The sequence below is a fragment of the Coloeus monedula genome, assembly GCF_965178545.1.
Source record: "Coloeus monedula genome assembly, chromosome: 2".
NCBI classification, from domain to species: Eukaryota; Metazoa; Chordata; class Aves; order Passeriformes; family Corvidae; genus Coloeus; species Coloeus monedula.
In genome coordinates, this window is record NC_138782.1 from 55,427,562 (window position 1) to 55,450,392 (window position 22,831).

Here is a 22,831-nt window from a genome sequence, read left to right on the forward strand (position 1 = left end):
ACCAGACCCCCACTGGCAACACTAAGACAGCACATGCGAAAGTCTAACTTGCCTTCAAAATGAGTGCAGAAGACAGAACTTCTTAGTTCAATGGGACTGGTGCCTGCCTTATCCTAATTTTGTTTCTTTTCAGTCCATCGCTTTCCATTTGTGCCATCTGCTCTTGTAACCACTTTACTTTTTCCATCCACAGCAAAACAGATTAATTAATTAAACACAAAGGAGGCAGCTAGATGAGCTTTAAAGGTCCCTTCCAACGTAGACTAGTTTATGATATGACAGCACAGGTAGCCACGTTCTGCCACTTTGTCATCTCAGGTCTCCCCAGGCCACTGGCAGAAGCCCAGCTGGGAGCCACACTGCCAGCCCAACAGGGCACTGCTACAGCTCTGCAGGAGTCCTGCTCTAACACCACACTCAGTACTGAATATTAATGAAGTTTGATTAAAACACAAGGGAAATCCTGAGTTTGGGGGAACTCTGTTTTCAGATTTCGATATTGCAAAATAGGGCCTCCAGAGTGTGTTCCTGGATATATCGCTGCTCAGGTTGCTACTTCCACTGCTGCTAATTCCCTCTCCCCCCAAAACAACACCCTCTCCGTTTTTATAGCATTTCAGTGAAGAAGATTCTCAGCAATTTTGACAAAAAGCAAACTTGTGATAGCTAGAGGTACTGAAGTAAATGGGGGAAAGCTAGAGGGTAATAGGGCTCAAAAAGGGTTTTTCCATAAAAAAGTAATTTTTAAAAAATGTACCACAATCCACACAAAGCAAGCTGTTCGCAGAGAGAAGACAAAAGGAATACAAGAGCAATTCCTATGCAATAGATAGGCAAGATGTTTATCTAAAACAATTACCTCATTAGGAAACACTGGGGGATATCCTCTCCCTGAAAGAAAAAATTAGAAAAAAACCCCCAAAACTTACCTACACACTTTTGACTTCTCTCTCTCTCCTACATCTTCACTATTATAAACAGACTCCCAAAGTGCCAGCCTCAGCATTTTTATCTCCTGAAGCAGCAGACTCTTGCCTATGAAGGCAGTGCTTCAGCGTAAGGATGCACTGAGCTCTGGGGATGTGAGCATGGGGGAGGGAAGCTTCAATATTACAACCCATCCATCAACCACTTCTATAAAGCTCTTTTGTTCCAAGTTCATACTTAGCAACTCAAGGTCAAAACCGATGTTGGAAAATGCAAATCGTAAGTCAACCCAGACTTTCACCCCATGTGTCTTCTTGACCTCAAACGCAAACAAGAAACAGGCAAAAAGAAGTTTCAGCTACACTATATATATAAAAATGGGTATTGAGGAATATTAACAAATGGGTATTGAGGAATATTAACAAATTAAAAATTACTGTGGGTTAATCTACACTACTACTGATACAGATTAAAAAGACAAAATCAGAATATATGCATTTAGGATTAGCAGGCCTTTACTTTTTTGGGTTTCTTACAGTTTGGGCAAAGTCAATCAGTTGATCTCACCTGGTAGGGGCTTTTCTGTTTGTTTTTTTCTTTATCGTATATTGGGATTTGATTTTTAGTTTTGAGTTGGTTTTTTTTCTTTTCTTTGAGAGAGAGACACACACACACAAGGTTTGATTGAAAGCACCACAGGGAAAACTAACTGGTTTAAAAAACCCCAACCTTTTCCTCTCTGGTACAAAACAAAGGAACACATCTCTATTAGCCTTTGTCTTTAAGAAGTCCTGGGTCAGATGTTGGCAGCCTTCACAAAGAAGAAAAATAGTAGGTATTACCAAGAAAAAGCAAGGGTTTCATTGCAGCCGAGAAAACAGGATGTATTCCACAGGCTATAACTATTCTCCTCAGAAACACAATACGGGGGGGGGGGGGAAAAAAATCATTCATTATGCTGAAATACTTAAGAGCAGACTTTTCAGTGAACCCCATTTTTGCAGGATTCCACAGCAGAAAGCAACAGAGGTGCCAAATACCAGAGATTACAAGCTTATCCAGTGGATATTTCCCAGAGGTACTGTAACAAAAATCAATTTACATGGACAATAGAAAGACAGTGTAAGACAAGAGAACTCTGACACAGAACTCTGATCCAGTATTTAAAATCTCTTAATTTCAGATGATCTGGCAGTCTTTAGAATTGTCATCACAAAACTTCTTAGAGTTTTATTCCAACAGCTTACATATAACATCTTTCATATGGGAAAAGTCCTGCCAAGAGCTTTAAATATAGCTGTATTGAATGCCAGTTTGGCTTCCTCCATGTGAATTTGGACAACTTTAACAAGAGTTTATGAACTTGCATTGGGAAACAAATGAATGTATAATGATAGTTTGCCATCCATGTATGTAAGCTATCAGTTATGTAAAATACCAGATGATATTGCAGTCTAACAAAAACATTTTAAAATAAAACTATTTCTCTCCAATAGCTTTGATTTGGCCCTTAAATCACAACTTTCTTCTAAAGCACCATCACACAGCCCTGGCAATTAAGTCAATCTAAAGGGTTGCTTACTTAGGGGAAGGACAGGAAAATGTGTTTAATTAGCAGCAACTCAGGCTACTGAGGAACTGCTTTATTTGATCAACTGCTGCTGTGGATGATCTTGTAATTCTCATTGGAGTTTGCCTGCTTGCCCCAAGCAAGATGAAGAACAGAACTATATGGTATGTTTTCCATCCTGCTTAATAAAGCTCCCATCAACAAGCAAAAAATAGGGTACTGTAGTAACGTAACCTAGATCCTAGATAGTTTCCAAAAACCCAGCCAAGGATCTTTGTCAGAATTTCAAAGAGAAGCCGCTGCTGAAATTCTTAAGCATGTGGAAGGGTTGTTCAGGACTCCTCCTGCGAACAGTGGATGCTTTTCAATCCCTAAGGGATTATTGCCAATAGTATCTGTAAGGTGAGACACTGGAAACAGTTTCCACTTTCTCCACTGGAGACAGTTTCCATCTTTCTGAGATCGAGTTTATCACCTTGCCTGTCAACAGAAACAGTAGGTATTTTTATGGAGAGTATTAAAGCTCTTCCCAAGAAGCGCTGCAAGGTCAGAAGTCCTCAAGTAAATAATTATATATAAAAATAAACAATATTAATTATAATACTTAGAATGTGATTTTTGGGTCCCAGCTTTATTACTCGATTAACTAACACCTTCCCTTGCTCATCCTTTTCCAAATAAATACGAAACAGTCATGGTTTAGGAATGGTATTTTCCAATTTAGTACTCCTGCTAAAACCATGCTACCACTCGCTCCCCCCCACTCCAACTGGAGGCACAGGTGGAGATAAGAACAATTTACTGGAAACAGCAATGACATAAGAAAACAAACAGCAGCAATATTAATAACAAAAGGTGTAAGACAAAAACGATTTACAAGGAAGGCCCACAACAATAAGCAAATACCAGATGGCTTCCCTGGCCACCTTTTCTTAACTGGGGAAACCCCTTCTCCCCAGAAGAGAGAGTGAGAGTGAATCCCTTTCCCCCCTGCCTGCAGCAATGACCTGAGGTGGTACAGAATAACATCTTCGTCCTGGCCACATCCCCTCCCATATAAAACTTAACCCTGTCCTGGCCAAAACGAGGACAGACATTTACTGAAGGCCACAGAGTACCCCAGCTCTCTTGATCAGGTTGTCCACCTTGGGTCCCATCAGCACTCCCCTTGGGCAGCCTCCCAGTAAGAAGAGTGTATTAGTGTTCCTGGTTACAAGGCTTTGACAAAACACAACGAGAACAAACTGTAAAACGAGAAATTCTATTTAAGCATATGGAAGAACATTTTTACTGTGAGGGTTGTAATTGCTCCATCCCTGGAGATACTCAAAACCTGATTGCACACAGCCCTCAGCACCTGGCTCCCATTCAGCCTATCCTGAGTAGGGGGTTGGGTGGCCACAGTCAGAAGGTAGTGACCAATAACTCAATGTCCAGATGGGGATCAGTGACAAGTGGGGCCCCTCAGGCGTCCGTCTGTACTGGGACCAGTTCCGTTTAATGTCATTGTAGCGGGTTGAGTTCGAAACCGGGCGGAAACACCAATTAAATGTAGTGGTTTTGGTTCAAAATATTCATTACTTACTTGTTTTCCTTCTGTGAGATAAGAATTAGGAGAAAAGCAAAGCAGGCGCAAACCTTAAACAGTTGCAGTACAATGAAAGAGTTTTATTACTAATAGAATTAAAAGTAAAGAGACAATAACAAAACAAAATTAAAGCAAATCCCCCCCCCCCCCTCCAGCCAGCACTTCTCTCCTTTTACCTAGCTCACACAAGGGATAACAGAACATGGGATGTTAGTCAGTGTTCCAGTTCTTGAAAAGTCTCTCTCTTATGCTTAAGGGAAAAAAGGGTTTTTCCTTCAGTTGCACGTGGTTCCCAAACTGCCACCAACAGCAGATCCGCCCGGAAACAAACAATCTGCTGTGTGTAGAACATCTCTCCCATGAAAAATCTCACAGTTCCTTCACACTGCAAAACATGGGCCATCACATGGGGTTATTCATCTTTTTAAGGATAAGTTCTTTTGGCCTGCACACAAAGGCTCTTCTTCGCCACAAGTCTCTAACAGCCTCTTACTACTATAAAGCCTGGCATCGGCATTCTTCACAATCTTCACAGGCACACGAAGATACTCCATCCCCCCATGTTCTTCAAATGGATTAAAGAGACAAACAGTTTGTGGTATTACAATCTCTTACCACGGCATGCAAGAAGGTTTCTTTTAAGCTGCCCGCCAGAATCGTGGCACCGCCCTCTTTTCTCCCAGTCGCCATGCTCAGCTCTGTCCCATGTGACTCACTTCTCTTTCTCTCTGACTGACACCGCCATGCTGAAGAGTGTTCTTGTTCAGCCTTTACGGTGGGGAAAGCCTCGCTCCCTTTGTGCTGCTGGCTGCGTGGTGTCTTCTTCAGTTCAGCACGAAGTGTGCTGGCTGCAGACAGGAGGCTCTGCCGGCTCCCGTTGACTCCGCCGGCTCCACGTGGAGAGGAGAGGGACCCGCCGGTCCCCAGAAGCCGCGCTGGATGGGTTTAGCTGTGAGCAGTCCATGGCTGGTTTTAGCTGCCTGTGGCTCTGAGGCAGTTCCCCTCCAGCCACCCAGGGTCCGTGCCACGGCGTGGGGAAAGGGGGAAAGGGGCAGTGGCCCCGGCCCGGCCCGGCGGGGCCAGGAGGCTCAGCCCCCACCTCCCAGCAAGCGAGCTCCGACCAAAAGGGAAGTCCCGCCTTTCTGTGCGGTTTAAATATGTAAATTGTGAGAAGCGTAATTGGTCTTAAAGACTGTCCATCAACTCAGGGTCAACCCAATACATTCCACCCCTCGCTTCTTAAAATTTACATATCCAAAAATTACTTAAAATAGCAAAACCAGAGATAAAAGAAAACAAATTACATAAACCTCCACCCCTAGAATATTTACCACTTCTACAAAGTAAATTTCTTCTATTATTCTTCTTAATTTTATAACTTTATACTTGCTCTGCTTATTATTTTCTCCTAATTAATCTTCATCTCACAGTGCCCATTAATTGCCCGCATTCTCCACCATTTAATGTAGCGGGTTGAGTTCGAAACCGGGCGGAAACACCAATTAAATGTAGTGGTTTTGGTTCAAAATATTCATTACTTACTTGTTTTCCTTCTGTGAGATAAGAATTAGGAGAAAAGCAAAGCAGGCGCAAACCTTAAACAGTTGCAGTACAATGAAAGAGTTTTATTACTAATAGAATTAAAAGTAAAGAGACAATAACAAAACAAAATTAAAGCAAATCCCCCCCCCCCCCCCTCCAGCCAGCACTTCTCTCCTTTTACCTAGCTCACACAAGGGATAACAGAACATGGGATGTTAGTCAGTGTTCCAGTTCTTGAAAAGTCTCTCTCTTATGCTTAAGGGAAAAAAGGGTTTTTCCTTCAGTTGCACGTGGTTCCCAAACTGCCACCAACAGCAGATCCGCCCGGAAACAAACAATCTGCTGTGTGTAGAACATCTCTCCCATGAAAAATCTCACAGTTCCTTCACACTGCAAAACATGGGCCATCACATGGGGTTATTCATCTTTTTAAGGATAAGTTCTTTTGGCCTGCACACAAAGGCTCTTCTTCGCCACAAGTCTCTAACAGCCTCTTACTACTATAAAGCCTGGCATCGGCATTCTTCACAATCTTCACAGGCACACGAAGATACTCCATCCCCCCATGTTCTTCAAATGGATTAAAGAGACAAACAGTTTGTGGTATTACAATCTCTTACCACGGCATGCAAGAAGGTTTCTTTTAAGCTGCCCGCCAGAATCGTGGCACCGCCCTCTTTTCTCCCAGTCGCCATGCTCAGCTCTGTCCCATGTGACTCACTTCTCTTTCTCTCTGACTGACACCGCCATGCTGAAGAGTGTTCTTGTTCAGCCTTTACGGTGGGGAAAGCCTCGCTCCCTTTGTGCTGCTGGCTGCGTGGTGTCTTCTTCAGTTCAGCACGAAGTGTGCTGGCTGCAGACAGGAGGCTCTGCCGGCTCCCGTTGACTCCGCCGGCTCCACGTGGAGAGGAGAGGGACCCGCCGGTCCCCAGAAGCCGCGCTGGATGGGTTTAGCTGTGAGCAGTCCATGGCTGGTTTTAGCTGCCTGTGGCTCTGAGGCAGTTCCCCTCCAGCCACCCAGGGTCCGTGCCACGGCGTGGGGAAAGGGGGAAAGGGGCAGTGGCCCCGGCCCGGCCCGGCGGGGCCAGGAGGCTCAGCCCCCACCTCCCAGCAAGCGAGCTCCGACCAAAAGGGAAGTCCCGCCTTTCTGTGCGGTTTAAATATGTAAATTGTGAGAAGCGTAATTGGTCTTAAAGACTGTCCATCAACTCAGGGTCAACCCAATACAGTCATCAATAACGGAGATGAAGGGATCAAGTGCACCCTCAGCAACTTTGCAGATGACACCAAGTGGAGTGACACGCCTGAGGGTGCAGGATGCCATCCAGAGGGATCTGGATAAGCACAACACATAGGCCCATGGGAACACTATGAGGTTTACCCATTCAGTTGCAATGCTCTCAAGACAGGACCTTTGGTGACTAGACAAGCAGCCTCAAGAACTTTTCCTTGAAAAGTTTCATTCCATTCTAACTCACTGTCTCAGCTTCAACAACAGCCACCAAGGTAGGGGGAGAAAGGTACTGCAGCACATGGCACACAGTTAAAGTATCTTTCATAACACCCTGCAAGTGGAGGCTGTGCTCTAGGGCTGATCATGGCAGAACTTTCAGGCTGACAGTGAGAAAGACTCTGCTCCCTTCAGTGTTCACATACAGAGTTCATACCCATGCTTGCTATTTAGTGCTATCTGCCTTTTGTCAGTCAGCCATTTTTCCAATTGGCTGTTTCTGTCAAAAGCAGAGATATTCTGGGGTTCTCCCTAGAAAGTTCAAACTTGCACTAGAGGTATACCCACGCTTTCATTTGTCTTTGGGATTAGGTTTATTCATATTTTTATAAGCCACTAATAATAATCTAAAATAGAAATACCATATGTGCATAGATATAACTAGTGATAAAACCAGTGGAGCACAAACACACCAAGTTGACAGGAGCTTGAATGAAGACAAGCTTTTGTCTATCATGACCTAATTCATTTTTCTACCAGTTGCACTACAATGCATTTAAATCATTTAAATATTTGATGTGTTAACCTGCAGCACATTCTCTCTACGTACAATGCTAACTTACCCACTCTTCATCATACCTTTTACAAGCTCCAGCTATTTCCAGACTGCAGCAAGTTTCACAATTAGTCAGCAAGGTTACTAACAGTAAAAAAATGTTTTGTAAAGAAAAAGCTACTGTATTTTGTATGTTGGGAAAAGGAGTGGGAGAGGAAAACACGCTCAGTTAGAGCAACAGGGTCAAAACAACATGCCTTGAAGAGCACTCCCCTCCCATGTTACATACCACACTCTTCAGAGGGGACATCACAAATTACAGAATTCAAACCAAACTCTGCAATGAGTGGGAGCAGGCAAGATAATAAGCACTGCAGATGGTTTTAGTCTTCATTACCATCCAGTAGACACAATGTCTCTGTAACAGATATGGACAAACAGAGGCTTTTGTAGCATGACAAGCTAAAAAGCACCAAGAGGTCTATGTTTTTGTGGTATTTTTCACCTCAGGCAAGAACTCTGTGGATTTCTAATTACCTGCTCTTCCTCTAGACCTCAAAAAAGCCCATAACTGTTGTGAAACAGACCTTTTTAAGCCACACTTAACTAAATTACCATCTTCTGGATTCACTTGTATGTGTTATGACTAGGCTTTCTCAGGGCAAAGAGCCTTCTAACTCAACTTAAATCTGCATTGTGGCTGCGCTGTGTAAGTGCTTCCTAATGTTCTAAGGAAATTTGTTATCACAAACAGGCCAACACTGCAGTTTAACCTTCCTTCAGGACAAGCGAGCACTGCCTCTCTCCTCTCCATGCGGATTTGGTGAAGGGTAGCCTTGTCCTACTGCTGACCATCAAGACAAGGCAGGGCAAGAGAACTGACTCACACTTGTCTTGTTTTCTCCAGCTTTCCTATATTTCCTGAAGGTAAAGATCACGATTATAGATTACAATTCCACATATTTCATAATTATTATATAATTATAACTGCAACAGTAATTTCAAAATCAACTGCAATAAAGTATTTACATTGAAACCACCCTTGTTATGATCACGCTTGCCTACCCAGGACAAGGCAAACCCTGTGCGATGCTACCCAGGATATCAGAAGCGCAGAGGCAGAGCCACTTCAGCTCATGTTGCACAACCAGGGCTGAGCCCAGCTGCAGCCCAACGGGGTCAGGGCCCCCCCTCCATGGGACTGCTCCCTGCAGGGCTCAGGCTGCCCCAGCCTGCCCAACAGGACTGCACATGCTCCCCACTGCGAGGGCAGCAGCCAGAGATACCAGGAAGGGTGTTGGCCCCGTGGAGATCAGTTGCTGTACCAGTTTCCCATATCTCGGTTTCCAACAAGGTCACGAATGCAACTGGTACAAAACCTTTCAGTTCTGACCCCATTAATCACCCTTCTATTTCCTAGCACAGCCATTCCCTACGGCATGCATTCAGCCATGCAGAATGAGTTTATGGTAAGTATGCTTATGCCTTAAAATACTCAATCTTCTATCACACGTTATTAAAATAAAGTTAGCAGGAGGAACCACATAGTGACTACCCACCTTTACTGTAATAGAACAAGGGAATAGCTCAACAAACAAATTGTAGAAAACTGCATCTAAGCTAACACAGCAAGACATATTTATGAACGTTACTGTGTTTTCATTCTTTCTTCCTCATAACAAATCTAGAACAAACTTACTTCTTTCTCATATTTAAAAATCTTGACGTTCTCATAAGAGGGCCTCCATGTTTCCCACACTACAAATCAAAATAGTATAAAGGAGGCTATAAGCATGTACTTAATTGCATTGTTGTTCATATAGACATGAACATATATCTTTGATCTTACAGAGTGGTCATTTTCAGAAATTCTTGGGTTCTTGGACTTCTGCAAAGAAATATTTTTCAGTGTCTAGGACATATATTGGAGGGAGGAAAAATAATTCAAAATTTGAGTAGGAAGGATTTTATTTGGATCATGTCCACAATAATGGGTGATGGGTCTTGCTGTGTTATCAATCAAGCTTTGCTTGTGCTATCTTTCTTCTAAATTGAAAATCAAATACCGCAATTAATGAAAAGTTTTGTAAGAGCTTGTTCCGATTTCCTGGTAGTTGGTTTATTTTTTCTACTTCAAAATGTTTTAAGCATCTCTAAGGACAAGGTGGGTAACAACATTTTGAGATTTTCATTTTAACTTCTAATGATACTGCATTAGCCAACCATCATTTGGTTTCTCAATCCTCCCAAGCAGATTCAGTTACCATGAACGAGATACTGAACAGGAAGGGAAACACAACACCACTTGCTTGGGAGCTCTTCCCTCCCATACAGCAGGAACAAAAGGTGCCACTAGAGATAACCCACAAAGCACTCATCTCGAGTACTGCTGAGCTTCCTGCAAGCAAACTCCATCTGCTGCCAAAAGCTAAAACTTGCTAAAGTAGAAAACAAAAGATAGATACCCATTTGCAAGGAGAAATACTGAGCTTGCTTTCTAACTCAAACCCAAGATTTTGAGAAACTTTATGAATGTAACAGCCAGACACAAAGAATGTATAGAAGCAAGCAATATTTATCCCACCACATAAAAGCTGATGAGAGCTCTTCTGTAGCCAGCATTTTGACCCTAGAAAAAAATTTAAAAATTGAGAGGAGCAAGAAGAAAGAAGAACATGCAAGTACCACACATTACCACTTAAAACATACTGTAGAAGTCTCTTGTCTTCATTTTCCAATTGGTTGCTCAACCAGAAAAAAAAAAAAAAGAGAAATCCCACCATTGTCACTATTACTCAATATGCTTGAAATTGCCATAATTTTCCCATTAAGATTAACATTTGCATTTAGTGCTAGTAAAAAAAAAATAAGCTCCGTTCTTCAGATATCATCCATAGTTCCAATATACTTCAGGAGGCAGCTGTTCTAGTCCTAATCTCTGAAAAGTAGGAGCTAAGTTAATTTAAAAATTACCATCTTAGATTAATCAAAATTTGGTTAGCTAGGCTACAGTCTGATTACATTAAAAGGAATGTCCAATCAACTAACTTAACAGATCTACTTGTTATCAAGATGCCAAATTTCAAATTAAAACAGAGCTGCTGCTCACATTAGGGAAATTAAACCTACTGAAACATTAAAATGTCCTTTAAGTTCAAAAGTTATAAGAACTCAGCCAGAGACACACATTAAAGTCAGTTCCTTTCAGGATTTTTTTATTTCAAGTAATACCTTGGTAGTCTCACTTCCACCATTGTAATGGTGTAAAATGGTTTTGCTCTTGATTTATACTCCTATAGCAGAGCAATAGACATATTTGGAAGGGAAGCAATAAAAATGAAGAAAAGGGCATGCTCAGACAGTTATTATGGTGCTATCCACTGTGCCACAACCCCAGCCAGCAAGGCCTTACACAGGAGCTAACACCAAGGAGTTACAAAATAGAGGGGTTGTCATGAGAAAGCCAGAATCTCCATCAAATTTCACCCTTCCCTGTCTCTGCCTCCCATCTCCTCACCTCCTTCTTCACTAATCCAACCAACAGGCCTGCAGAGAGTGTTGCGTTTGAGGAAGGGGAAATGCTGAGTTTTAACAAGTGACATGGGTGGCAAGGTGCAGAGCAGACACTGAAACTGTCACACCTCAGAACAGGCAGGGCTGGAGATGGAGAGGCAGCTCAGAGCATACCTGGAGTAAGTGAGGAGTCTAAACTACTAAAGAAAATGAGGAGGAGAAAATAAGAGGAAGGAAATAAAAAAATTAATCAGGTCTTAACCTAAAAACTGTGTAGTCCAGTGGCTTCAACAGGGTAACTACCAAGAGGAGTGATAGCAAAGCAATTATTTGGTTCTGCCTCTCTCTGCAGGAGTAACAACCCTGCTTCAGATTGCTTAGTGCCCTAAGCTCAGTCACATTCATTGGACCTTAAACATTTATATTCTAACTACTCCTAGTTTTTAAATGGCAATGAAATCTCATATGCACAATGCTGATTAAAGGACAAGAGGCCAATAAATAAATAAATAAAAACAACCTAACTTAAACCACCATAATTTACAAATGACAAAGAGGTAAAACCCATGACAGCCTGAAGCCAGAAGCAGCCCTGCCCAACTAAAATATGGTAGGATATAAGTACAAACAACTTGCAAAGTCCACCCACATTAATCTGTGCTAAACCCACAGGTAGCAAAATATTTTTTTTCCTAGTCTCTTAAGTAGCATGTCATCCAGGCTTTCTGGAGACTGCCATCCAACCAGCAGGTTTCCTATCCAACCTACAGCCAAGAACAGCATTTAATTAGCATGTTTAATTGATCTTGTTAACTGTTAGGGTGGACAGCTTTGATCTCGCCTGCTGATAGCTAGTTTAGGACTACAAAAGAAACTGGGGCTTGCATAATTGCCAAGCTTTCGATGTGTGTCTTTTAATTCCTTCTATTTCCTAATCCCCCTTTCTGTTTCTGCTGCACTAGTGCTCTGGATAACAGGAAGCAAAGCACATGCCCTCATTTATTATATCATTTATTTGAGCATGCAGGCGAAAAAAAAGGAAGATGAGGAAAGGGAAATTGCTGCTCCTTCACCCAGAAATACAGAAAAAGGCCAGGAATTACCACAGTGAATCTGGCCTGGGCAACATTAAGTGAAGTACCCCACAGATGAGAGCAGCCAGCACCAAACACTTCAGTGGAAGATGTAAGGAGCACTAAGCACATGAGGGGTAATCTGCTCCCAACACCCCTTGAAAGCCTCTTGCCACTTTCTGTTGATTAGAGGCCGGTTTATATTCCAGGACAGAGGGTTTGAGGAACTTCAGTGGCTTTCCATTGTGTTGTTTTATGTTTGTTAACAGGTTCATCCAAAAAACTATTCTTCTGCTGGAGATTCATATCAGCTTAGAGAGAAGCCTGCAAGACCAAGATTACTAGCTTGCACTCAACCAATACGAGACTGTGCCAATACTAATAAGAAGAGAAACTTCTGAGGACATTTTAGTGAATCCTGAAATATCAAGCAACCTTCAAAATAGATCCTAATTGAAAACAACTAAATGCAAGTATGTTTAATTCATTAACTACCTCTCCTAAACACTGTTTTCCTGAATGATCAAGCCAGTCATAAGTTCTACGGAAATAAATGTTCGTAGGTGGTGTATAATAGGTTCCGAGCAATGTACAAAGCAGCTCTACATTTCAGCCAAAGAGTGTCAACTGTTTTCAGAACAGCAAGCCAAACCCTCATCAAACTGAATTCAGCTGGAGCTTTGCCACTCAGCAGGACAACGACTTGGCCCACCATCCCCATGGGAAATCTTTTTCTAACTCAGACTTTCTTCCTGCTTATTTCAAGTGAAACCTCCCTTGGATCAGGTTGAATTTCCACAGATAATTAGTCTTGCACTAGCTAAATAAAACAAGAGTTGTATTGCTTCTGAGCAGCAAACTGAATAATTACAACAGGGTTAAAGAGAAAATTTCTTCTTTTCTTTCCCAAGGGGGACTTAGGAATTAACTGTTTAACATGGTTGAACTTTGCTGTTGAATCTTCGTATTGCACAGCAACAGAGAGCAATTCCACAGTGAAGTCACCTCAAGCATCTGCAATCATAGATGAACTGTAGCTCCCAAAGAGTGCTAGAACAGAGTTCTTCACCTAAAAGCCTGTCTTTTCTCACCAAAGCTTTCTCAACAGCACACCGTGGTTTTGGTGGTTAGTTTGGGGATTTTGGTTGTGGTGTGTTTTGTTTTCTTTTGTGGGGGTGTGTGTTGTTTGGCTTTTTTTTTCCCCTAAACCTTTTCCTAAACAAGGTTTCTCCTTGTTGTTGCAGGATGATGAATATCTTGTATTCTCTGTCCTTACACCAGAAACTATAGAAAGCCAGCCAGCCCCTTCATCTCCTGCCCACTGCTGATACTGTCTCAAATAATGCTCACTTTTGGTGGCTTGGGATGGAGGAGGGGTTTCCCTAGGAATAAGCTGAATAAAGCTTCCTGTTCAGCTAAAGCAGGAAACGTGCTCCAGTACTGCCTTGCACACAAAGCGTGGAAAATACTTACTAAACAAAATAGCAGGAGATGAAGTGTAAACTGGATTGTCCTTCCATCATGCAGACAAATAGAAAGCCATACTCCCCACCCCCCCAGCTCTCTTGCATTAATGTGCTTAAACATGGGGGGGGGGAAGAAAAACATACCTATGTATAGATGTTGGGCATCAAAATCAAATTATTATGCTGTGCCTTTAAAATCAAACACTGAAGGATTTTAAACAACACTAATTAGGATGTAGCATTTCCTCTCTCCCACAGAATCGGTTTCTTCTTGTTAAAACAGGAGGTGCAACTGGCCAAACCCCATCCTGCTACTGCAGACACTGAACCAGAAGTTGTCTTTAGGTTAACCTCTCAGCATCTCTCTCAAATCATCTCTTCAGAAAGACTTCAAAATAAATAGCAGATAAGATGGAAGGGACAGCCTTCCAGTCTGTCGAAACATTGTGATTTACAGGGTTAGGGTTAACATTAATTTTTGCATAAATAACAGCAGATGACAGAAGACAAATATTAATGGAAAAAACGTTGTTCTTCATGCCCTACAAAAACAATGACTGTTTAAGGCCCCACAGCATTTCCCAAGAGCTGGCCTTGTAATTCATGTAAGATTTCTCTGCTGCCATCATGTGCCTTCTGAGGAGCCATGATCACTTCAAAGAGGCACTTGTCCTCATCCACCCTGACGTTTAAGAACCGAAAGTGATGAAAAACTACATCACCTGATGCTAGGTCACAGCTACAGATACACACTGCTAGAAAATAAAAAGCTGTTAGGCAAGTCTCATGGTGTAAAACACATTATGGCAGCTGGATGCTGGAAACATATGACAAAACATCATGCAAAACAGCAACACACATAAGCTTAATGAAAACCTGATGAAAGACTGTTTAAAAAGTACTGAATCTAATTAATTCTCTAGACGTGGCTAGTGCAGCTGAACTAAGGTCACAAGTACTGCATATTACACTTGAATTTTACAAACTGCCTTGAGCCATTAGTGCCTCCCACCACCATGAGTTATAAACCAGTCATCAGCCCATAGGGACGTGTCTCATCATATTTTGATGTCCCTTCTTGTGGCACAACACCCTGCTCATTATGCAAAGCTCAAATACATGTCAGGAAAGCATTTTACTAAGTGGCCTTAAAAATATCCTTGTATTGAAATCAAGTCAAGCACAAGTTTCTCAGCTGGGGGGATATAATGAGAAACTTCTCTACCACTCTAAACAAAAAGTTAAAGAGAGCTAAACCAAACCAGAGAAAGCAGAGTTATTCTAGTGAACCCCTGAAAACTCAACCATCACCAAGACTGCATACATCTGAAAGCTACCTTCAAAATCCTGAAGCAGACGAGAAATTAAACTCCCCGAGTATGTAGGGCATACGAGTACAAAACCCTCTGAAAGGAGGCCTCCCAGCTGAAGGGCATGGCAGAATTCCAGCCACTCTTGAGAGATGGGGAAGTCTACCCCTAGTAAGGGTTGCAGACACAGCACCCACTGTACTACAGCACATCCTTAACCAGTTTGCCACATCCGAAAGTTCTCTCCCACGTGGAGCAATGAATGGATGGAACTAATGCATTCACTACAGAATACCAGGGAGTATATAACAGAAGAGAAACAGCAGAGATCATCTGAGAGACAGTTACCTATTCATACTCTAATATCTAGATCTAGGAGCATACGGATCCTCCACACACACAAGGACACACTGTACAGACAGACCAGCAAGCACAGTCAATGACTGCAGAGAGTGACTAACTGAAGACAAAAAGCTTTGTTCTGCCTGCTTTCCCTCCCTCACACCCCTGCCCATGCTCGGCAAGGAACAAACACTAATGGACCCCTGTTATCTGAAGGGTACTGCATGTAAACTTTACTTTGAAACAAAACTTTGATAGTGCAAAAATAAAAAACCCCTGCAACTTTGGTATGTACTTTCCCAAGCACCATAGACACAAATAGCATATCTTTTACCAGCTGCCAGTCTGCAGCTACTTCCCAAGAAGTGGTTGTGACCCAGATTTGAAGCTTCCTAGTCCTCTTCTGGTCCTTCCCATACAACATCATTCTGGGATCCCTGAAGTCATTCTGGGACCTTCAGTTGAAAGAGGAAATTATTGTCCAGGCCCCACAAAGAGAACAAAAGGCAATTATTCAAGTAGAAATTAGCCATGATTTGAAAAGCAGGTGTACAATGTCCTATCCCCTCATCCTGAATGCAAGAGCAAATTACTCCAGTCATCTGACACAATGTCATGCTGTACCTGTGTACTTCTGCACCACAAGAGTTGCAGTAGTTCACAATATCTGCCCCACAAAAAAAAAAAAGTTTATGATTAGTAAAAATCTAGTAAATGGGAAAGCAATTATACAATCCTTGTTGTTCTTACAATCCTGCACCAGCAAACAACTTTTTCCATGAGGCTTCAAAAATGGGAAGGAAAAATCCCCCTTGCTGTTGTTCCCAAACAAAGACAGCATTATTAAACCATTGCCTTTGTTTTCCATATACTTCCCTTTAATGTCAGGAACAGGGTTAAACTTGCAGACAAGCCTTGATGACATGTATCACAGAGATGTTCATGATTCTAGCTGCAATGGAGCATCCTACCTGATCTCCTTGGCCAGATTGCAGTATTCAGAAAGCCTATAAGAATTGTCATGGCTTTATGTGCAACTTTGTGTCAATATGCTTCGCCTACACATCAATTCCTAGTGACTGAATAGGTAAATAAAATAACCTTCCTTTACAATTAAACAAAAAAACACCTCGAAACAACAACAATACCACCCCAACAACAAAAAATCCAAACCAAAAAACCTAAAAAAAAAAAATAGAAAGAAATAATCATTAATTCTCTTAGACTTCAATGAATGAGATCTTTGAAAAGTAAATATTGGCAGCAGCAATGCAGCTTTCAAGTAGCAAAACTGAATGGGCAGAGATGGCAGAGATGCCACTTAGCAAAGAATTTAAAACCAAATAGAAAAAGCCAAACATAAGAATTGCATCCAGTTTTGAGCATCACAATGACAAGAGCAAAGACCATCAAATTAAAAGCAATAATAGGCTTAGCCTAAAGACCTGAGTTGTAGCAACAACAAAAATTCATGAATATACAACTTGTGCAAAATGATGACTAAGAAAGAAGACAATCACTAAGAGTCTGACACATAGAATTTTGGGGTTCGTACAGGGCAGCAGAAGCTTATTTCACCCTAGCCTTTATATACTTTGCATCAGTGTATGCTAATTATTTATTTAAACTAAGATAAATAAGTACTGCTTCCTATCAGGCAATCAATTTAATACACCACTATACTGCAGGTATCCCCAGCAATAACACACTCACATTTCAAATGTGACTGCACCATGCCACGCCAAATTAACATAACTATATTGGCAGAAAAGGTTATACTTGTCTTGGTGAGGAAGAAATGGCCCCCAGTTCATCATACAGTTATAAAGCACCTAAAAAAGTAAAACTGGTTAGCACAAAACTTTAGCCTCACATTTAAAAACCAGAAGGTTTGGTAAGGATGGCGAAGGTGTCCTCCTTTGGAGAAACCACATACTCAAGCATACCATAAGGAATAACTCTGCAATGAAGCAGGTAAGTCACCCATACAGGGCTCATACACTTTAAATCTCATTTGTGAAAGGCCTTCCTTATCAATTTTGCTCATAAGTGTGCCATATGCAAAGTAAGCTTTCTACTTCCATTTAAAATAAAACTGTCGGTGGTGTCTGAGCAGCAACCCTATTTAGGCTGAGCTTACGCCTTATACAGCTGCCACAAAAGTTGCAACACAATTCTTTGGGTTCCTGAATGTTTCCAGCACATTGAGAAAGCTAAGCTGATGTTGCAAGTTATCTCCCACATTGTCTGTGGGGAGCTTGGTCACACATAAACAAAACTTCATGTACCAGATGCAATTTTTACTGGATCCTTTCTCCAAAGCTGGGCCAAGCTCAGAAGAAAAACGAACCTTTTCCTATAGCTCTGTGTAAGGTGTACAATTAGTCCCTTCTGACGGCCACTTTACAGACTCTGAAAGAAACTTAAGAACCGTCTCCCCATGCTGCCACTAATCAGGAAGATAAGGCCGATTCTGCATCTTGCTGCTTGGGCTCTGTATGAAGTTGAAATTTCAAGTTTGAGATCAGCTCTGCACAATGAACAGAAGCTCGAGAGAACCGAGAGACACAAAACCAGCTGCTAAGTACATGCAGGTTTCTATTTACTGAGGTCTTCCCATGCACATACAAAAGAATTAATCAGGCATGTGGGCTGAACTGTCAGAAGCTCGGCTGATCCCAAGTCTAGCGCAAACCCGGCATAAACACATAAACAAACTCCCCCGGCATCACAGCGCTATCAGCTCCCGGCGCTGGCGGCCCCCCGCCCCCGGCCAGCCCGCTGCCCGCCCTGCGGACACGCTCTCCCCGGTGAGCGAGGGTTCCGCCGCACAGAAGCACCGGGGAAACCCTCGCAGCCACCGGCCCCGCTCGCTGACACCGCCCCTCCCGCCCGGGCCGGCGACATCCAGGGCCGGAGCCGCTGGGACGGAGCCCGGGGCCGGGGTCTCCCGGAGGGGGATGAGCAGCGCCGCGCTACAGCCCGTGGGCACCGGCGGGGCCCGGGAGGAGCCGCGGCGGGACGGGGGGCGGCCGCCTCCACCTGAGCACGGGAAAAGCGAGACGGGGATGCTTAAGTTTCCCTCTTTCTTTTTCTTCTTTTTTTTTTTTTTTTTTTTTTTTTTAAATAAATCACAAACTAGAGCCCAGCCTGCCGTGCCAACAGCCCCTCCAGCGGGCGGCCGCTCTCCGGCCGGTCCTCCCGCTCCTCAAGTCACCCCGCCACGGTCCCGGACGAGCTCGCAGCGCCGGGGAAGGGTGGTACTCACGGATCTTGACTTTGCGATGGTCGAGGCGGGCGAGGAGCTCCTCCAGGGCGCCGAGGCGGCGCTGGAGCCGGGCGTTGCGGTGGCACAAGGAGTCCGCTTCGCTGAGGATCCCGCCGAAGATGTCGCCGGCGCAGCGGGAGAGGTCGGAGAGCTGCATCAGCAGCGACACCAGCGCGTACGAGCTGACCTGCTCCAGCGACCCGAAGAGCGGCACCGCGCCGCGGCGGCGCCCGCCGCCCCCCTCCGTCGCCCCGGCGTGGTCCCCCGGCGCCGGGCCGCCCCGCTCCGCGCCATCCCCGCCGGCCTCTTCCAACCTGCACAGCTTCAGCGGCTCCAGGGTCCGCAGGGGAAACGGCATCGCGGCCGGGGACGGGGGGCAGCGCGGGGCACGGCAGCGGGAGGGGTGGCGGGGAGAGCTAGGCGTCCCCGGCGCGAAAAGTCTTCATCCGCGCAGCGGCCGCGGTGACAAAAGTTCAGAGAGAGGAGAGGGAGGGAGAGAGGGAGAACAGCACAACAACAACAAATGAATCGGGGCGGGAGGGCGGCTGGGCTACGCGCTCCGGGGCCGGGGGGGAGCCACCGCCGCCTCGGTGCAGGGGGAGCCCCGCGCGGCGCCCATGTGCGGGAGTGGCCCCCGGAGGCGGGAGCGGCCCCGGGAGGAGGGAGGGGATGGGAGGGGAGCGCAGCGGAGCGGGGCGCAGCACCGCCGCACGGCGGGCGCGGTGAGAGCCCGGGGCGGCCGGGAGACAGGAAAGAGCCCGGCTTTCTCTCCCCGAAGTGAGGATGAGGCGGGGAGGGAGGGAAAGAGGAAGCGTGGGAGGGGGACTGAAGCGCCCTGGATGCGGCCACAAAGGAGGAAAGCCAGCCAGAGGAGGAAGGGAGAGAAAGCCGGGACCAGCTCCACCTGGGGAATCCCGCGCCGTTGCAGGCACTTTTCTGAACGCACCAAACACCCAACCCGGAAAGCGAGAGCTGGAAAAAGAGGAGGAGGGAATGGAAGGGAAAAAAAAACCTCCACGAACCTGGGAAAAGCAAGAGGCCGCCGCCTACCTGTGGCTCCCCGAACTGGAGCCTCACCCTTCCCGGCCAGCCAGCAGCCAAGGTAGCTGCTCCCGGCCCGGCCCCGCGGCGCTCGGTCCAGCAGGGCTCCCCAGGGAGAAGCCAGCCCCTCCGGCCTCCCCTGCTCGGCGAAAGGGGCCGAGCAAGAGAGGGGGCAGGTCTCGCCTCAGCCCTTTCCCGTGCCGCGCTGTGGGTCAGGCCGGAGGTGCTGCTCCGAGGCAGGGGAAGAAGAGCAGCCCGTCTGGGAACGGCATGTTCTCTGTGGTTCATTTTTAGTAAGATTGGCACTAAGGTAGGAAAAGCAAAGTCGGACCCACGACATCGACTGTAGGAGCACCAAACGTTGCATATAATGCTGGTGTGGACCGAAGGCAGGTTCCAGCCTTGGAAGCCCCCGCACTTTGCCCGCGTAGGATACAATTAGCTCTTCATGGAGATGACGGCTCTAATGAGCTATTCCCCACAGAACCAATTTAGCCCACAAGCAACTGTCAACAGCTGCTATTTAATTTTAATTGGACAATGCCCTACTGGCTGTGGCTCCTGCTATATGATAAAGAGAGGAACCCAAGCACTCTCTTCTTGTGGGAAAGGGCCCTGGGGAAAAGTGGTTGTATAGTCCCTTCCTGCCTCATAGCTTTTTCTGGCTCCTGCTGCAGCTGATGAATCTGTGTGATGAAAGAAAGAGAATCAGCTGGAGAGGGAAAGGTCCGGGGACATATCCAAGTTCATTAGCATCTTGAGGACACACAATTTATGTAACAAAATATTCTGCACCATAGTATGTATCATCCGTAGCTTTAGCATTCGTTACTTAAAGGAAACCTGAAGAAAACCATTCCACCGGTAGTGTTTCAGAAATTCCTTGGTGCATGGAGAAGCATGGGGGCAAGGCTGCAGACAGAGGAATACAAACCCAAGGCTTGGTGGCACACTCGAGAGTTAAGATTCACAGGAAATGCTTGGGAGGGTGATAGTCATAGTAAAAAGTGCAAGTCACTAATTCTTCTCTTACATTAATCAAGGAAAGTTTCATCTTCAAGTTTTCCCTGGGGGGTGGGGGGAGGAAGCAATGCCATCTAGTGTTAAAAAAATAAAGAACAAAGCCTTCTTTCTTCACACCTCTGTCCAAACAGGTTACCAATGAATAACTTTGCAACTTGGAATGCTCTCCCTGGTTTTGTGTTACAGACAGTACCACTGACTGCACGTGTGCAATATATATAGAAACTGATGAGAAGAACATGGTACAAACAGGCAAAATGGTTTTTAATCAGGGGTTTAAGCACATAAAGAATCCAAAGAAATAGTGTTGTGATGGGGAAGCTGTCAGGATTGATTGTCAGAGGATGGAAAGCAGTCATTTTGTCATATTGAACTCTCCTGCTTTTATTTTGGGACATAATGTCTTCATTAATTCTTAGATGTGTTTGTTTGCGGTAGTCAAATGATAAAAAAATGTGTCCTGTTCACCAGCACGTTTGAATGGAGAGGAGTGATTCTTTGTATGCTTTGTTTAAACTACAGGAGTACCACAAATGAGGTGGATTTCAGTATAAAACACAGTAGGAAGAAAGTGAGCAAAGAGGTCAGTTCAGGTGTCAGCTGAAAAGAACCCACAGCAACACATCTGCCAGTGTAGATACCATAAGGCTGTGAGTGTGTCTGATTGGAAATTACTAATTTTTAAGTTTAGTAATAGGTACTTTCAAAAAGGTACATTTACCAGTCTAAACTTTTTTCTGAAAATGCAGATCACATCCTGATATTGCAAATACTTTTGTATGTTCTTATCTGTAAGCAGGAGAAGATACTTAGAACAGATCTAAGCACAGTAAGAATAATAGCCAGGAATCAAAGCTTTAGACAACCTAATGCAGTAAAGAGCCTTAGCTACTGTGAGTGAGTGGGATTTCCCTGCCAGTGAAGTCTACTTTACATATTTCACTGGGTCATGTTTTTGCCAACTGTAAAATAAATTACTTATTTATATTATAGCTTGAATATTTCTGGTGGGAATAATGTATCATAAAAAATAAGGCATTTTTAGGACTGCCAGTTAAAACCAAGTTAAGAAATAAATCTGAATTTTAAATGCACCGATGTTCTTGAAATATTCAAAGCCTCTGTGTTTATTCCAGAACAATACTTTTTTTTCTCATTAATTTATATGGTCTGTTTTTCTGGGATGGTTTGTTACCACATGGAATACTCAGGAAAAAACAGGTGTAAAATAAATGTAAATATTGAGCGACTGAAATGTGAAGATTGGTTAACTGAAACCAGTAAAGGGTGGTCTCAAGCTTGTTTCTTTCTGTGCTAAAGGAAGTGACATAGGAAAGAAAATGAAGCTTAAATACTTACAGAGTTGGAGATTTATAGCATTCATCATGCTGAAAAGGAAGCATTTAAAATTTCTACATTCAGCAGAAGTACAGACTTTCTTAGGGACACCCCATCTCCCTCAGGTAGCCGTGCACATTGTCTGTGTTCAGAGGTTATGACTGGAAAATGTTTCCTTTTCTGGCAGAGCTGTGAGGATGCTCCTGACCCTTTTAAATACTCCTGCAAGCCCAGGGGGACACTGAGTTAAGGCAGGCACCACTGGCCAGGGGGTGACAGCCCCGGTGCTATCCCTGCTGTCTGGCAGGAGGCTGCCCTCAGGTGAGCCATCCCTGCCCTTGGGTGAGCTCATCATGACCCTGCATATTCACACAGTGTCATTTTTTGGCAATTGTGATGTATAACTGGTGGGAGCAAGAGGCTGCTTTCCATGTAGCTGCATCCGCTGGAGAAGGAGGTCTGTGAGCTCAGTGGTCAGCAGTCACTTCCACTTGCACAGCTAGGCCTGGCAGACCTGTGACCCAGTGTTCTGGATCTCACACCTCCAAATACTCTCAGTCAGGAGTGGGAGATCATCTCAGAAGAGGAACAGAGCCTAGAAATATGAGAGATAAAGGAGAAAGGTAGGAAAAAGGACAGCAGAGACTTCACTAAATATTTCAAGCCAATATTAATTGCATTTTTAATCAAAGTTCAAGTTCACTGGAAAGTTCATTATGTCTGAATTGTAGCTTTCATCCTTCAGCATTTTAAGCCTCAAGTTAAATTACCAAATTAAAGACCTAATAACTTTCATGCTCTACTTCAAGAAACAGAAGAAAAGT

At 44.2% G+C, this 22,831-nt stretch overlaps 1 protein-coding gene across 1 annotated transcript in view; it reads right to left on the minus strand.

The window, feature by feature from the left end:
- The window catches only part of NHSL1 (NHS like 1), a gene marked incomplete at both ends in the record, with an annotated part of 178,875 nt that extends 159,912 nt beyond the window's left edge, over window positions 1-18,963 (minus strand). The window contains one exon of the mRNA XM_082302297.1: window positions 18,606-18,963. Within this exon, the coding sequence (XP_082158423.1) occupies window positions 18,606-18,963 (358 nt within the window). The remainder of the gene's footprint in view (window positions 1-18,605) is intronic.
- Window positions 18,964-22,831: the final 3,868 nt, after the last annotated feature.